The sequence below is a fragment of the Protopterus annectens genome, chromosome 2.part0 (assembly GCF_019279795.1).
Source record: "Protopterus annectens isolate FY-2018-M chromosome 2.part0, PAN1.0, whole genome shotgun sequence".
In the NCBI taxonomy this organism is placed as follows: domain Eukaryota; kingdom Metazoa; phylum Chordata; order Ceratodontiformes; family Protopteridae; genus Protopterus; species Protopterus annectens.
The window spans coordinates 934,179,065-934,197,027 of record NC_056728.1 but is presented as its reverse complement, the minus strand read 5'-3'; the positions used below and the strand labels follow the sequence as shown (position 1 = coordinate 934,197,027).

General features: G+C 43.0%; 1 protein-coding gene across 5 annotated transcripts in view; it reads left to right on the top strand.

Annotated features, from left to right (window-relative positions):
* Nucleotides 1-17,963, top strand: part of LOC122793310 (protein RUFY3-like) — a 1,534,975-nt gene that overhangs the window by 1,328,251 nt on the left and 188,761 nt on the right. For all 5 annotated transcript variants that reach the window (XM_044061194.1, XR_006363465.1, XR_006363464.1 and 2 more), the window contains one exon: nucleotides 6,142-6,169. In XM_044061194.1, coding sequence (XP_043917129.1) covers nucleotides 6,142-6,169 — 28 coding nt within the window. The remainder of the gene's footprint in view (nucleotides 1-6,141; nucleotides 6,170-17,963) is intronic.

The following is a 17,963-nucleotide window of genomic DNA, read 5'->3' as shown; positions in this document are numbered from 1 at the left end:
CTTGTCATCCTCCCAGTTTGTTCATCCCTCACTGGTGGTAGTGGTGAGGATTGAGGCTCCTTGTTTAATGGGCCAGTGCAGGGGTGTCACATATTAATTGGTTAGCAGTGGTGGGATATCCACATCACATGTTAATTGGTTGACAGTGGTGAGTTAGCCACATCACATATTAATTGGTTAGCAGTGGTGGGATATATACATCACATATTAATTGGTTAATGGTGGTGAGTTAGCCACATCACATATTAATTGGCTTGTAGTGGTGTGGATATTGATTTCCTGTAGCCTGTGTACAGTGGTCACTGAAGGTGTTTGTGCTCTCAATCAGCCACACAGTGAACATTCAGAGTTCATATCAGAATTGTTATATTTTTGTTGTTAGCTTAGTCAGGGAGAGCAGGCAAGCATGTCAGCCAAGGAGAATGGCAAGCTGACAAGGAGCCTGTTGGCTGAGATGTACCAGGCTAAAGGACTGATGCATGCCACCCTGACTAAAGCAGACATGATTACAACTTTAGTCACAGCTGCATCTCAGAATAGCAACCAGGGGGACAATCAGACTGGCCATGGAGATGTACAACTCTCAGAAAATGGACAGCTTAACCTTTCCACAGAGGACTTAAAATCTGTCTGGAATTAAAGAGACTTGAGTTGGAAGCCAAGCATTTAGAAACAGAAGCAGCAGAGAGACTGAGGAAAATGAAAAACGTTGATGTCTGCAGGCTGAGCAGAATGAGAGGTGGAGGCAACATGAAAAGGAGATGCTGACTCTTCACCAGAGTCATGGAGGTAATGGGGAAGGGAGCAACCAAATCCCATAAGCAACAAAGGTCAGTAAATTTCTTCCACAATTTACAGAGGGGGATAATTTTAATAGTTTAATTCCCATGTTTGAGAGGGTATGTAAACAGCATAATGTTGACCAAGGGCTCTGAGTATGGTTCCCGATCCCCTTATTCCATGGTAAAGCTGTAACTGTAATTTCTAAACTGTCTGATACTGATTGCTTAAATTATAATGTTATAAAGTACTGTTTGTTAGAATATTTTAAGTTAACTCCTGAAGCTTATAGGAAAAAGTTTTGTGAGCATAGACGCAAGGCAGATGAAAGTGTGTGTGAATATGTTGCTGAACTAAGCACTCATTTTCATAGGTGGGTGAGTGAATGTCAGGTCACCACTTTTGAAGGACTGGCAGACCTTTTGGTGAGGGAACAAGCCCTTAGCACTTTGCCTGAGGACAGGAGAATCTGGTTAGCTGATAGACAATGCACTACTGCAGATGAGTTGGGGAAGAAGGGAGACCTATACCTTGCAAGCAGGGCATCAGTGCACAGGTAAAGGACACCCAGTGCTGCTCATGGGTCTAAAGGGCAGCCCAGATGGATCCAACAGATTCTGCCTGTAGCAGGGGAAGCCACTAGTCCAGATACACATCCAGGACCAAGGGTTAAATGTTTTAAGTGCAACCACTGGGGTCATGTAGCATATAGATGTCCATGGAGGCAAGGTGGGGAACAAAAGGTAAGAGAGCCAGTAAGTAGGAATGACAAAATGGCAACAATAGGTTTTCTTGAGACAACAAGTGTACCAAACTACCACCCTGCAGATGTCATGATAGGGAATGATTTTGATAATGCAATACCATGTGTGCATGCAGTTACACGCAGTCAGGCTTGGAGACAAGCATGTGGATCTGGCAGCCTGGAGGAGACCCAGCCAGACCACACACTTGCAGCCAGGACTGGTGAGGTGGTTACTTTAGGGAGGGAGCTACCATGTATCAGTGAGACTGAAGGTGAGCCACAGCTGCTTGTGGGCACTGATGTTCCCTTGGGCAGTGAGGCACCGCTGTCAGTGGATACCAGACCTCCTGTTGAAGGGAAGCTGGGAAGGGTTACTAAAAGAGAGATGAGACAGGCTCAGCTCTCAGACCCTACATGACAATGCCTGAAGGAGGTAGCTAGTGAGGCACCTGATTCTCAAGGGAAGGGGGAATCTGTATACTTGGACAAAGGGTTACTGTATAGAGAGTAGACCCCTGAGGGAGAGCTGAAGGGTGAGAGAATACGGCAGTTGGTTGTGCCCAGAGCCTACCGTCTAGCACTTCTGGTCATAGCCCACGATATTCCCTTTGCAGGTCATATGCGCATAAAACATATGAAGTGTATTATGTAGAACTTTTATTGGCCTGAGATTTCCAGAGATGTAACAGGGTACTGCAGGACCTGTGAGCAGTGCCAAAAGGTAGACAAGGCAGGAGACAAGGTGAAAGCCCCTTTGGTGGCTTTGCCTGTGATTAAGGAGCCATTTAAGAGGGTAGCTATGGATAATGTAGGGGCCTTGAGTACCCCAAGTTCCACAGGGAAAAAGGTATGTCCTAGTGGTAGTAGATTATGCTACCAGATACCATGAGACAGTGGCTCTGTCCTTCACTGAGGCAGAAAAGTTGGCAAATGCTTTGTTAGAGATTTTCAGCAGGGTAGGTTTCCCAAAAGAAATACTGACTGACAGAGGTGCCAGTTTCATGTCAAACCTGCTGGCTTGTCTGTGGAAGTCCTGTGGGGTGAAGCACCTAATGACCAGCCCCTACCATCCCAAGACTAATGGTCTTGTTGAGAGGTTAAACTCTGCTCTCAAGATGATGCTACGGGCATTTACAGAGCAGTTTAAGAGGGAGTGGGACAAATATTTGCTCCATCTGTTGTTTGCTTACAGAAAGGTTCTTCAGGAATCCACAGGTTTTTCACCCTTTGAGTTGTTGAATGGGCTTAGGGTGAGGAGACCTCTAGATTTAATATGAGATGAGTGGGAGGGCGAGTGTAAATCCCACACAGAGTCTGTTGTGGCATATGTGCTAAACCTCAGGACAAGGCTCAAGGAACTCATGGGCTTGGCCCAGGAGAACCTGGCAGAAGCCCAACAGCAGAAAAAGGTGTGGTCTAACAGGAATGCTGAAGCTAGAGAATATGCTGTAGGGCAGCTGGTAATGATTCTCATTTCTGTCAGACACAACAAGCTGCAGGCAACTTGGGAGGGACTCTACAAAATGGTAAGGAAGGTCGGTGATGATAATTACATGGTAGAATTGCTAAGCAGGAGTCAGGACACAAATTGTACCATGTTAACATGATGAAACCTTACCACGATAGGGAGGCCCTTGTGCTGAGTATTTGCAGTGGATTGCAGGAAGAGTCTGAGGGGGATCTGGTGACTGATCTCCTCAGTGAGGCTTGGACTGACACCTCAGTGGAAGGGGTAGCAGTGTTCCAGTAGTTATCCCCTTCCCAGGTTCAAGAAATCCAAGCAGTGTTACAGGAGTTTGGGGACATGTTCACTGGGAAACCAGGATGCACCCATCTGGTGCAGCACCATGTGGATACAGGACCCCAAAGGCCTATTATGCAGGCCCCTTACAGGGTGCATGAGAGATTCAAGCAGACTCTGAGGGGGGAGATACAGGAAATGTTGGAACTAGGGTTAATTCAGGAGTCCAGCATCCTCTGGGACTCCCCAGTGGTGCTGGTACCAAAGAAGGATGGCAGCACCAGGTTCTGTGTGGACTACAGAAAATTAAATAGTCACACAGAGTCAGATGCTTACCCCATGCCTAGGACAGATGAAGCCCTAGAGCAGCTGGATACGGCTAAGTATCTTACCACCATTGATCTTACCAAGGGTTACTGGCAGGTGCCCTTGACTCCCAGTGCTAGAGAGAGGTCAGCTTTTGTGACTCATTTTGGTTTGTATGAGTTCACAAAGATGCCTTTTGGGATGAAAACTGCCCCAGTGACTTTCCAGAGGTGGGTAGATCATATCTTAGCAGGAGCAGGAGATTTTGCCCTTACTCACCTAGATGATATTGCCATCTACAGCCATTCCTGGCAAGAGCACCTTCAACATGTCAGGGAGGTGGGGGAAGACTACAGAGGGCAGGTCTGACCATTAAGCCAAGCAAATGTCAGGTGAGTATGGCATAGGTCTCCTACTTAGGACATTGAGTGGAGAGTGGTAAGATCAGGCCAGAAATTGCCAAAGTGGAAGCCATTCAGGCATGGCCTGCACCTGTTACCAAAAAGCAGGTCAGGGTATTCTTGGGGACAGCAGGGTACTACAGATAGTTCGGCCCCAGTTATAGTACCATAGCTGCTCCCCTCACAGACCTGACAAGGAAAAACAGGCCAGATAAGGTAGTGTGGACCCCGGCATATGATCAAGCATTCCAGAAGCTTAAAGGAGCTTTGGGAGGACCCCCTGTGTTAGCCAGTCCATATTAGAGCAAAGAATTTGTTATGCAGGTGGATGCTTCAAACCATGGGATGGGGGTTGCACTTAGCCAGATTTCTTCAGAGGGAGAAGAGTAACCAGTGGTTTATCTCAGTCATAGGCACAAACTGTGCAGCTGTAGAAAAGGAATGTCTAGCCACAGTGTGGGCACTGCAGAAACTTCAGCCTTATCTGTATGGAAGAAAATTCACTGTAGTTACAGATCACAATCCCCTAACATGGCTACATCAAGCCAGCCAGCAAAATGGCAAGTTACTAAGGTGGAGCCTAGGGTTGCAAGCATATGATATGACAGTGCATCACTGCAGCGCTGTTTGCAATGACAATGTAGATGGGCTCTCAAGACAGGGAATGGGGTAAGGTATTCCCAAATAGGCTCAAATCTCTCAACCAATGTTTCTCAAGGGTCACTTGAAAAACTAGCTTGTGTTTTCAAGGGGGGGGGGATGGATTGTGAAGGCTGCCAGCATAGCCAGCTAGAATTTTGTAAATAATTCTGACAATTTGTGAATAGTAATATGATTTGTATACTTGCTTTAGAAATGTAAGAAAGCTATATGTTCTGTACTTACCTTCAAGATTGTAACCACAGTACACCTTGCTGGAAAAGACCAGAAATGTGTTTAACTACATGCTTATGCAAATGTGTGTGTTGATGGTAAAGACTGGAATATACAGAGTTAACTTGCAAACTCTAAGTAAATAAGTGGAAATTGTTTATGACTCTGTTATCTCTGTTAAGTACTTCCTGTGATTCTGAACTCTGTTGCCACTGTATTGAGTTATTGAATATTGACATTTAAATCTTTTAATTGTGCCTGATTTTGTTTAGAGATATTTAAGCTCTTAGAGTACTTGCATGTATTTGGTAACACTGTACAGGCCGCTCTTAAATAACCTTAGTCTTGGACACACTTACTGTTTGGATAATAGTAACATTACACAGTAAAATTGGTCACCCTTTGGGAAGGGCCTTAACTAGCTGCTAAAGTAGTGGTTGGTGGCAGGTGGTACTACAGTATGGTCTGAGCAGAAGGAGGCATAGCCAGTGAACCTGTGCCAGCCTTCCCCAGGAGTGTCTGTTGTTTGTATATAAATGAAATCTCAAAGTGTGTGTGTGTGTGTGTGTGTGTGTGTGTGTGTGTGTGTGTGTGTGTGTGTGTGTGTGTGTGTGTGTGTGTGTGTTTGAGCTACTTGGGCAGGGACATGAAGCACTAGTTGGACAGAGAGAGTGCTGGAGGTTTTGGCTTGACCACTCGGCTGAGATCTTAACCCTATAACTGTGCCAGTGGAGAGTCTTATTGGGGGTCTGGAGAGAGAGGGAGAAACCTACCCCAGACTGACTGTGATCTCTGTGTGCTCTTAAGGGAAATTGTACCTAACTGTATATGTACTTGTCATCCTCCCAATATGCACATCCCTCAGTGGTGTTAGTGGTGAGGACTGAAGCTGCTTGATTACTGGGCCTCGGCAGGGAAGTCACAATGTCAATGATTAATGGCAAGATATTTGCCAGCTGATGTGATAACTTCCACATTGAAAAGATGGAGATGAATAGAGGAGCTTACTTGGTTGCTTGCCTTATAAAGATTCTTCACATTCCTGTAACATATCTACCCTTGTAGCTCATGCAACAACTTGAAGCTTAAAGCACAAAACTAGGTTATGGATTACGCTTTAACGCACACAAATCTGAAGAGCACAGCAGGTCTGGCATAGGAAGAAGAGAACTATTCATGGATGACCAGGTTAACAATCTTCACACAGAAATGATGCCAGAACAGGATTATATTCTTGTTATGTATGCATCACTACACTGCAAGTAATAGTTTCTTTTTCTGATTGAATTTTGTAGGTCATCTACTCGGCAAGATATCAGACAGGTAAGTTTCCCTTTGTCTAAATCTTAAGCACTGTAACTAAAATCACATATCTTCATCTGTTATTTGATATATTTATTTCTTTGGGTTTACACATTTTACACAGCAGAATACAGACATGTTTAAATTTTAACAAATGCAGTACTGTTTTCTATTGCTACATCGTGGTGTATCATGTCTGTGATTGTTCTTTTGGCAAGTAATGATGCATTTACTTTGTGTGCTGGTTTAGCTCATACGCATGAGAAAGAAATAGGTTGCTTCAGCTAAAGTTACTATGTGGCAGTATGTAAATGAATAAAATTCATTACTTCATGAGTAGTAATGTAGTCAGGTTTACATCATTTTATGAGTATTAAAAAAGATGTATTCTACGATGCAGACCAAAAATCAGCATTTCCGCCATTTTGTTATATTCACAAATGATCTGTTGTCACACTACAGTGTGAAATGCTGGTTTTCTGCATTCTAAGAAACTTCCCTATTAGAAATTGAGAGCAAAGTGTTGCAACTCCACTAGGTAAAATATGTTTTCCTGCCCCGTGTACATTATATGCATTATGCACATTATACTATATATATATATATATATATATATATATATATATATATATATATATATATATATATATACACACACACACACACACATATACATACACATATATACATATACACATTTTACACGTTATATACTTTATAAATGTTATATATGTTATATTATGAACCTATGACCCTATTATATGTATTAAACACATTATATACATTATACACATTGAACAAAGCAGTGCCGATTCACTGTGACTATTTATTCGACATAAGAAAGGAAATTAACATTCTTCCCACTTGACGAGTTTAAAAAGTCATCAAACTTGTGGTGTTTTAGACTCCCTACCCCCAAGCTGGGTATTATAGAACAGCATTTATAAGACATTAGTGCTGCGTTGCTCCCCCCATTACATGCTGCACCAAGTAAATTTCCTATTGCCTCACATTTGTGGATGGAGACAGTCACACACCTTTTATATATAATCTACACAGCAGTGCTGCTTTCATAATTAATGTTTATTGTGCAAATATGTTTCAATTGTAAGGAATAAGGGCAGCAGGAAACAGTACAGCCCTTCCATTATCTCATTAGGTATACTGCTGAGATTTCTACAATAAAGCTTGTTACAATGTGGAATTAGATATGACAGAGTAGTACATTGTTACTTTCTGATTACATAGCATGTTAAGTTTCCCATCCCCATCTGTTCAGCCATATTTAGCATAGCTTTCTATTAGTGCTTACCATTAATACAGACTCTACAAGTTGTATTATGTCTCCTTCAAAGGTTATTGTAGGTAGTGCTTCTTATCACAAAATATCGCTGTGTTGTTTTTCCATTACCAAGTGTTTCAAGTACGTTCCCCAGTTCATAAATAGTATAGGTTCTGATAGTACTACACCATTTACATAGCCTCTACTTGTTTAACACCAAATTCGGGAGTGAAAAAAATAACTGCTGTCATACAATTTTCCTTTGCTGTTTTCCCCTTACAAACTAATATTTTTTATATATTGCACCAGAACATCTTGATCATATACTGAATATTCAGAAAAGTATAGGATGTAAACTATGGAGTATGTCATTTTTGATTTGTGGATGACAGCATTACCTGCAATTTAATTACCTAGATTACCCCTTGGTCAGTCCCTACTGCACAACTTTTTTTGCTAGTTTTCTAAATTTAGAAGTCTTGATAAATGTAAGAGTTCTGCTATAGCTGTTTACAGCAGTACAAATGTGTTCCTATTACAAAGCTTACACAGTGAAGAACTTTAAGTCTGAAGGGAAAAGGCATGTATTTATGTCACAGTTCATTGAATCAGAAATCTTTTCAACACATTTTGAAAATAAATGACAGCCTTTGTTGAAAGAACAGTATACAAAAGATGGACTAGCAAAGACGTTCTGGTGCAAGGTAATGCACTTGTCTTCAGGAGGGGAAAGAAAGTCTGACCAGTACACAAAGTGCCATAGACACAACACATTATGTTGGCTTTCATATTATACACAATGCAGCCTGAAAAGCCCTAATGCAGTTACTTGAGAAATGCTCTCAAGACTCCAGTTTGTATCTGTGAAAAATACTGAGGGATTTAAGACGTGTGCAGGCTGTACTGTAGACATCTGAGCTCTGTTTCATTCTGCATAAGAAATCATTTGCAGAGAGATGTTTGGAAAGTATATTTCCATGACAAGAGCACCATTCTATGCTCAAAAAGGCATACACACAGGACTGAACAAATTCATGTGGAATAATCAAAAAAAGAACAGACAGAGGAAATAGAGCACATCTCCAAGGTAATGTTTAACTTAGTAATGTGCATAATACAGGGATAACACACTGGCCACATTACTCTGTGACACTGACATGTCAAACATGGCCACACAGTGTAGGGCCACATGGAACACAGAACACAAGTTCCACAGGGTATGTCATGTCCAGAGCCATTGAGAGTGACACATAGCCCTGATAAGCAGAGATGTAATCTGTAGCCAGCGAAAAATATAAGTAAAATGGATTTGATAAAAAATACACTCTGGAACCCCATTTGGTAAAAAAAAAAACCCACTGTGGAACCTGATTTGATTAAAAAAAAACACACATTACAGATCCCTGCACTGATCATAAATGGAGGAAACAGAAGGAGATATGAGTAAACAGAGCTCCCATTAAATGGATTATTTGAGAGTGAAGTCCAGGCAGTTAGTGCCAATTTAGACAAGGCAAACTCACCAAATAGTTTGAAAGCTACTCTGAGAGTATGGGGTCTTTGAGAGTTTATCCTTACTTGATATGTAGCTGAGCTGATGAAGTGTCTTAGAGGAAATCCGAAGTCTAAATTAAAAAATTTGTAAGTCAAGCTGCTAAGCAAGATTTTACTCCTGTCCAAAATCGAAAGTCATTTATAACACTAGTGTCCCTTGGCCTTGTTTGGGAATTAAATCATAGATTTGTAAATATCACTTGGAAAAGACTATTACTAGACAATTCTAGCACATAAAATGTACAAAGCATACTCCTTAGGAATTATATCTTGCTTTCTGAAGTTTTTAGTTCAGGAGTGATCAGCCTTTGTGACCTTAAAGGATATTCCCCGGGATTCATTAAGCTTGCGCCATGCGTCACAGTAGCATCGGCGATCTAGTACCAAATATGGCCATTGAGCGATTCAGGTAAGAGCTGTTTCCACATGCACTACCAGCATATGCCAGAGCTGTGCAGCTCCCGGCGCATGTATGCTAATTACCCCATGCGCAGCAGTGTATCATGCAAATGAAGGTAAATAGCGATTCATGAAGTTGTGCAGGCGTAGCGTAAGCATGTAGAAATGTAAACCAAAAAAAAATGGTTTACATGTTGTCAAACATAAAATCGGAGCCATGAAAGCGGACCAAACTTACGTGTTATAACGTTAATATATGCCAATGACTAAATATATAGCCAATGGCATAAAACAACATGCACAACATATAAAAAATAACATTTAATTTCATGGCCACACCAACTCAAAGTAAAACCGCAGTGCATCGGTGCACAAACAGGATCATAATGAAAATATATTTAGATGTCATAAAACTGTAATGTAATGCAATTCATGATATCCCCATAATAGTCAATGGCATGCATGCTACACCACAACCATGGCACAAGGGTTGCTAAGGGTCTGTGACAGTGTTCTGTGCGGTAACTAGGAATTAGCAGTCAATGCCATGCAGAAGTAACAGAGGGGAACCCATCCCAGTGGACACAAAGGTATGTGTAAGCTTGAGTATACTAGCCACAGGTATGTACCAAAGGCCAACTGGGGATATCATGGGGATCTCACAGGCATCAGCATCCAGGGTACTCCACCAGTTCCTGGATGCCATGTTACCACATGCCAATGAGCACATACACTTCCCCAGAACGCAGGAGGAGTTGGCCAGCAATATGCGTCTCTTCCACTGTGTGGCGGACTACCCGGAGGTACTGGGTGCAATAGACTGCATGCACATACATATCAAGTCACCACCCAGTGAGCAGGGTAGGCGCTATATAAACTGCAAGGGATTCCCCTCCATCAACTGCCAGGTCGTGTGCAATGCCCAGGGCATTATCATGAATGTGTGTGCTGGCAGTCCTGGAAGCTATCATGACTCCCACATCTGGCATGCCTCACAGCTGTATCAGGTATTTGCCAGGGGGGACATCCCATATGGCCACCTGGTGGGGGATGCTGGCTATGCACTGGAACCGTGGATGATGACGCCCATCAGAAATGCACACACAGGCACGCAAGAACGCCATAATGAGGCACACGCAGAAACCAGAATCATTATAGAGCACATGTTTGGGATGCTGAAATCACGGTTCCATTGCTTGGACATATCTGATGGAGCCTTGCAGTACTCTCCAGGAATGTGTGCCCACATCTTCATAGTATGTGCCATGCTACACAATATGATCCTGTGGAAACAGCTGCAGCAGGGACAGAATGGTGAAGGCCCTCACAGCCCACCACCATTGCCAAGGGACCCACAGGCACAGGGGGGCTCAGACCACGAACACCCTGTGCCAGCCCCAGTAGGTAGACAGAGGCGTGCCCAGTATGCCCATGCCTTGGCAAAGAGAGAACATATAGCACACACACTGACAGTTTAGGCACTCATGGACTGACACCCTTCTCCACCTGCACACACAGCAAACATGGATGGCACACACACATGACCACCTGTAAATTGGCATGTATAGGTGGTCTACTGTGTGCATCCTACATAGGTAGCCCTCAACTAGTGTACACACAACTGCCATTGGCACAAGGTAAGTCAATACCTGAACAGTATATTAAGCTATCAGCATGTGTCCATACTGTATGTACAGGTTCATAGATACATAGGTAGGTACATGCCCAACCACCAAGGCCACTCATAAGCATATGCAAAATGTGTCTGCTGTTGCCACCCCATCGATTAACTAACTGTCCCTCTGTGGAGCAGAGCCACTTGTGGGATCCCTGGGGTGTAGCTACTGTTCACCACCCACTCTGCAAGGATTCCCTGGAGTGTTAGTGAGGGGCTTTGTATAATGTAATCAGGGATGTGTTTCCAAATAATGGGGAGTATCCCTGACAGGAATCTTCACAGATGTGTACATGTTACATAGTATACCTTAAACACAGCTTGCATATATAGGTAGTTCTCCACAGAATAATAAACATGTGGAACACACAACCGCTGAAATGTGCGTTCATCACCCTTGCACTACCAGTGCCTGCTCTGTGAGGTAAGATATCACTGTCAGGATTAGAACATGCAACCATGTCCACATTCATCACAATAACATACCACTAAGCTACCTGAGATGTACCAATGGCAGTCATGTATACCGACAGGATAAAACACAAAAGATAGGAATGTGTTGAAATAGGACAAACCGGCATGTACATAATGAAAGGTGTATGTTTTATATATATATATATATATATATATATATATATATATATATATATATGTATATATACACATCATCATCATATACAGAGAGAGAGAGAGGGAGAGAGAGAGAGATATGTCGATATATGGGGATATACATATATATGTAGATATATAGATAGGTTAACAACATCTACATAACCATGGAGGTACATATAAATGGGATACCTACCACATACCAACTGCTTTACATACAGACGCACGTAATCCTGAGGCTTAAGGTCCAAAAGAACACACTACTGAAACACCAGATGCACGAGGTGTAATCTCACGATGTTAATGGACAGTTAGTCAGTGCTTCTGGTTTTGTGGTTTGGGTAGGTTACTGTGTGTACGTGTGTTTCTTAGGGTTGTAGTGTGTGTAAGTGTGTGTTCTGTGTGTGGCGTGTGTTGTTGGGGGACTGTAATGTGTGGTTGTGAGTTAGCTTTGTGCGTCTGTTTGCGCGACCTAGGATGTAGAATATTAAAGTAGGGGGCGGTGTGTGGGGCGCAGACACCTACATGGGGTGTGTAGGGGGGCTTGGCCACCTGCTCATACATAGTGTAGGATGGTTTGTTTGGATGTGTTGAGTAGCAGTGTGTCTGTGTGTGCATGTGTGTGTTCCATGTTCATGTTACCTTCACAAGTTACTGTCAATGTTGGTAATGTGGGGTATGGGAGTCTGTTCCCGGGACTGTGTGCGTCGGAACACTGTGGTTTCGGGATTCCGTAGGTCTCCCATATACAGCGGTTGAAGTGTTCACATATATGTATAACATAGACCATAGCAATCACACATTCCGCCACTACCAACCTTTATGAACAAAGGATATGGAGAGTATATGCCTATACACCATTACAAATATGTGCTATGGACATGAGCCAATGATAGTGTTACCACCTGTTCCACTTTGCGAGGGACACTCCCTCTGTGGGTGGTTGTGTCCTGACCAAATATATTAAACGTGGCAAATGTCCTGGGATTGTAGGACATAATTATGTCCCATATGTACTGTAATAGTTGCATACAATAGTTATTTCTGTATCTAAAGTACTTACATGGTACAGGAAACAGGATAAGCTACTAAACTGCTACAAGAATAAGCTTATAATTAGGCAAGAAAGTAAAGTTCTATCCCTTGTACTGACCATGGGTTTGTGTCGGCCTGTAAAATCAGATGTGTGTCCCAAAAAGGACCCACTATGGACATATGAAAAGGTGGCAACCCCAGCCAAAGAGGGTCAGTCACCAACACAACTATGATGACTGCAAATACCTATGACAGAAATACACAGCTATCATGTAGCAACATGTTATTACATTCAGATGTATTACCGAAGGGATTCAAGGACTAACATCACCTGCATGCTATACAGGAACCATATAACAGTGCCTTAATGAATCAGCCTGCAAATAACATTGTATTAGTCCACAAAAGGATAGGTGTTCAAATAGGGAAGGAACCCTCACGCACATAGCAATTATGTATAAAAGCAGTTCCTACACACCTGCATTTGCTAAGCACACCCACCAACATCACCCCCCACACCCAAACATATTACAATACAGACTGTAACAACATCACAAATCATTCACACACTGTACGACATCTGCAGAAGCCTTAACATACCTTGTCAGAGACACACTAACATGGCCCTAAGTGAAGTAGCGGCTGTTATGCAATGGAACAGCTGCTGATGTAATAGGGTTTGTTTGCACTAATCCTGTTTCAGAGAGTTGTGCGTACACCGGGATGTGTTAGCAATTAGTGAGTAAGAGCAGAGTATGCTACACTTGTACACCAAATCAAGGATGTCTGGTGAGCACACTGTGCACCATATAACAGTTCATGCATAGCCATACGATCCTGAGCTGGCCAAACATCCTTGCCAGACTTAAACATCTGCAGAAGTATCAGGTACAAACAAACCCTGCATAAGTAGCACTGTTCCAAAATATAACAGTTGTACTCACATGTAGAACTAAATTGTCTAGCCATTACACACAGTCCACGGGAGTCATGAAGCTAATATATCTCTGTGTGTGTCCATATAGCTGTTGAAATATATCGCAATAACACATCTAGGCTGTCTCCCTCGAAAGTAAGGCAAACGGACAATGCCCAAAAGGAGTACTCACTTATACACCACTGTTGCCATGGTATTGGCTAATGGAGTAGCTGCACAGCTGATGTGCATTCAATTAACTACTTTGGAACAGCTATTGGTGGACAGGATACCACATGTTACCGATATGTAACTAGAAAAGGATGTGTTATCACACATTCAAACCATCTGTATATACCAGCAGAACATTACAAATAACATTGAAACACAAACTGAAAAGGATTGAATCAACTGTTAACGATACATCAGGTTAATAATAAGGTATGTAGAACAGTCAGTATGTCTGTCTATGTAGTACTATTCTGTAGTATTTAAAGTGCACGCAATCCATATAGTGGAAACAGTTATCTTGTAGTGATGTATTGTTAAGCATAGTCACGCTTGTAGAATTTGTGTGTACTGCTGTAGGTCACAAGGCAAACACTGCATACACCACAAGGGATGCTGTATAAGGGCTTTGAATAGAAATACTCCTCACCAGCCGACATCAGTGGCAGGGTTGGTCCAACAAGTAAGTGCTATAACAGGGGATAGTATATGTTGATATATTGTAACTGTAGCCATATGTATGGGTGTAATACAGAGAATAACATGTGGATGGTTGAGCCACTGTGCAAGTATGTTTTGCATTGTGGGATATTGTGCCAGTAACTGTGTAATGTACAGTATTGTAGGCAGATATGTATTACAAGCTACATAGCATTACTGTAATGGTAGGCAAACATTAGTTATGTCAACTGGCATTTACAATACACAATAACAGGATACATATGTCTTTTAGTGAGCCGACAGTTTATCAGCATGATAGCAAATTAAAATGGAAGAGCTATTTAACTATCCATGCACATAAGACATGTAATATGTGCAAAGGTAGGTACTAGGCTGTCTTACCAAGGGTATCTGTAAGCCTAGCTAGCGTGTGTTGTCTTTCGCCACCCCCATAGATTGGTTCCCTGTGCCTCTGAATGGCAGAACCAATAGTTCCCTGTGCCTCTGTCCAGCAGAGCCACTGCAGTGATCCCCAGGTACATGTCTGTCTCCAATCCACATGTCAAGGTTTCCCTTGAAGAGTGCTCATGAGGGGCCCTGCCTGATTTACATTGGAATCATGTTCCAAAGCATAGGAAGTGTGTGGGTCAGAAATCTATCCGTTCAGCACGTCCTACTCATCGTTGTGGTTAGGTGTATATCCCAAGAGCATGTGGCTCTCAGGGGCTTCTGTTTAGGTGGAGCATATCCAGCAATACAGGGTTGGACATGGGCCTTGTATGTCAAGCAGAGATCACCTGTGAGTATGTGGTGTGCAACTGAGTACAGCTGGAGTTTCGTAGGTTGGGCTGCATAGGTCATCTGTTTGAGGTCAGTAATCCTCTTGGTGTGGTACTGGTGTGGTCTTCCAAGCTGTTGCAGTTGTCTTGCAAGGTATATCCCAAATGGGGTGTTGTATCCTTTAATGGGTCTGATATGACATGTGTAGAGTCACAATGGCCCCTCTGATCTGGATGCAAACCCATTAGAGATTAGGAGGAACATGTAGAAGGATATTCTAACCACCTTGTCATTATGGGTATCAAAGGAGAGATTGCTATCTACTGTTTTTTCTGGATCCCATATTACCTTTTTTGTATGTAGGGGACTAGCACCTATGTGGTAGTCCGCAGGTAGTTATATCCAAAGGGGATGACTATGCACTTTTAGGCATTCAGCTAGACGCCATGATATTAACACCAGGTATCCGTCTCAGTGCGACCCTTCCAGAGGGTGTCTGTAACAGCTGGGAAACAATTATGTCCCCTAGTTTGCAGTCGTCTGCAAACCTTTTCTGCCAAAGCCCTCCTGTGTTTGTCTGTATATCAGAGAAGTATATACCGAACATGAAGGGTCCTAGGACTGAGCCCTGGGAGACAGCAGTTGTAACTGGTATACAGTCAGACCTAGGGTATGCAACTCCTACTGTGTGTGTTCTGTCCGTGAGCCACTTTGCAGACCATCACATGACGTAGGGGTTAATGTTCAGGCGGATGGGTATGTTGATAATACCAGAAGGAGGAATGGATTTGAAAGCCTATGAGAGATCTAGGTAGACTGTGTGGACCTCCTTACCATCATCTAATGCCTTGGCAACTGTCTCTTAAGAAGCCCACCAGGTTTAGGAGGCATGGTCTGGCCTTAACAATGCCAAACAGGGAGGGGTCAAAGGTTGGGAGGTACGCGATGTCTCTGTGACAGTGATCCACGATGTGCACCATAGCCTTGAAGACCAGGCTAGTCAGGCCTATAGGGAAATAGGTCCCATGGTCCATTGTGGTGCCACCTTTGTGGAGTGGGATAACTGTTGCTGTGCACCATTCAGTGGGCACTATGCCCGATGTGAGGCTATTATTGAACATGGTGCATAGGTGAGGAGATAGTACGATCCGAAGTTCATGTAAAACGCAGTCTGGAATGTTGTCCAGTCCCATGGATGCTGTGATATTGCCTTTAGAGTGTGCAGCTTTGAGAGGGATCGGCCAGGATGTTGCCAATATCAATTGTTTCTGTAATGTCCGTGCCTTTGTGCTGTAACTCAGAGCAGATCTGGTTGTTGACATTGAGGCTTTGTGGTTGTTGTTGGTATTAGTTGTGTTATAGTTTTTGTAGCTAGCTATGGAGGATCTTATAAGGGATCTCACCTTCTTACTGAGGCTGGCCAGGGATCTCCTCCACACATGGTATTGTACACTCATTTGCAACAGTGTTTTCCTCCTGTAGTACAATATGTTTATGGCGGGGGACCACCAGATTTGTTTAGTTAATTATGAGTATAGCATCCTGGTTCTGTTTGGGATAGCACAAGCCATGCACTCCTGTAAGTGCTTATAGAGTGCATTTGTGTAGGATTCAGCAGTTGTAACAGTACTGTCCATCTGCATGGGTGTCATGACGTCCACCACGTCTGCCTTAAGAAACATGTAGTTGGCCTTGTAGACATATTATACTTTGGTTCCCTTAATGGGAGGTAGGTGTGGGATGTGGATATCAACGGTGTTCAGCACATGGTCTGATTGGACCAACGAGGAGTTGGCTTCATGTGTGGAGCACCAGTCACTCATGTTGGTAATGACTAGGTCTAGGATATTGTGTGGATATGTTGAGTCAGGGCATTGGTGTTTATGAATTCCAGAAACCATTGAGCTAATGTGTTGGTACATGAGTAGTTTTCCCAGTTAATGGTGGGGTAGATACAGTGAGGCTTATGTGATGAGTGTGGTGTTGTGCGACTGTGTACCTTCTCCACATGACAGTCAGGGTCAGGCTTGGTTGGAGAGACCTTTACCTCCAGTTTGGCTAGATGAGTGCATCTCTCACAGGTTGTAGTGTTGGGTGGTAGGCAGAGAGGCTTGTCTGTGTACATGAGGCAATGTGTACATTGCCTCAAGATGTCCAGATTGATCAGATAGACAGGTGAGAACACTGGCAGTTGACTCTTGGACATGCCTGAATATAGAACTACATTCACCTAGATAAGTGAGTAAGTGAGTACAACAGCTACATTACTCTATGCAAGTGAGAAAAGTATGTACAAAACCTGCTCACCCTTACCTGTTGGTGATGTGGAAGATTGGGTGCTATAGTAATCATTAGCTTACATACTGTTTACAAGTCCTGAACAAGTGCTTAGCATGAATAAGCAATCCAGATAGGGTCTTGGATAATATAAAAACATGGCAAGCATATATCCATGTACACCATAGGGCCCCTGTACCCACAACTATGCAGGTACAAGCTGCACTCAGTCTGCATGGGACCTACCCACATCACAGGTTGTATCATACACATATGGCAAAACAAGATGCTCTCCACGTACACATCATGTAAAACATAGCTCCATGTTAGGTTGGGTACACACTGAATAGTGCACACCAACAGGTATCACAGCCCAACAAAGAGGGAGACACCACTGATAATGGGAAGTACTGCGCTACTACCCTGCTGAGTCTGGTCTGGAAGGCCATGAACCTTGATCCCTTAAGTGATGTCAGCAGTACAGATGTAGATGACAGTATGGTTGATGTCACACTGCATATCATAACTTTGCCAGGTCATAGGACATCATCACCCATACTGTGTACCACCTACACTCGGTATACTAGATGTACATTCCTATGTTACAGGAGTGTTTTGC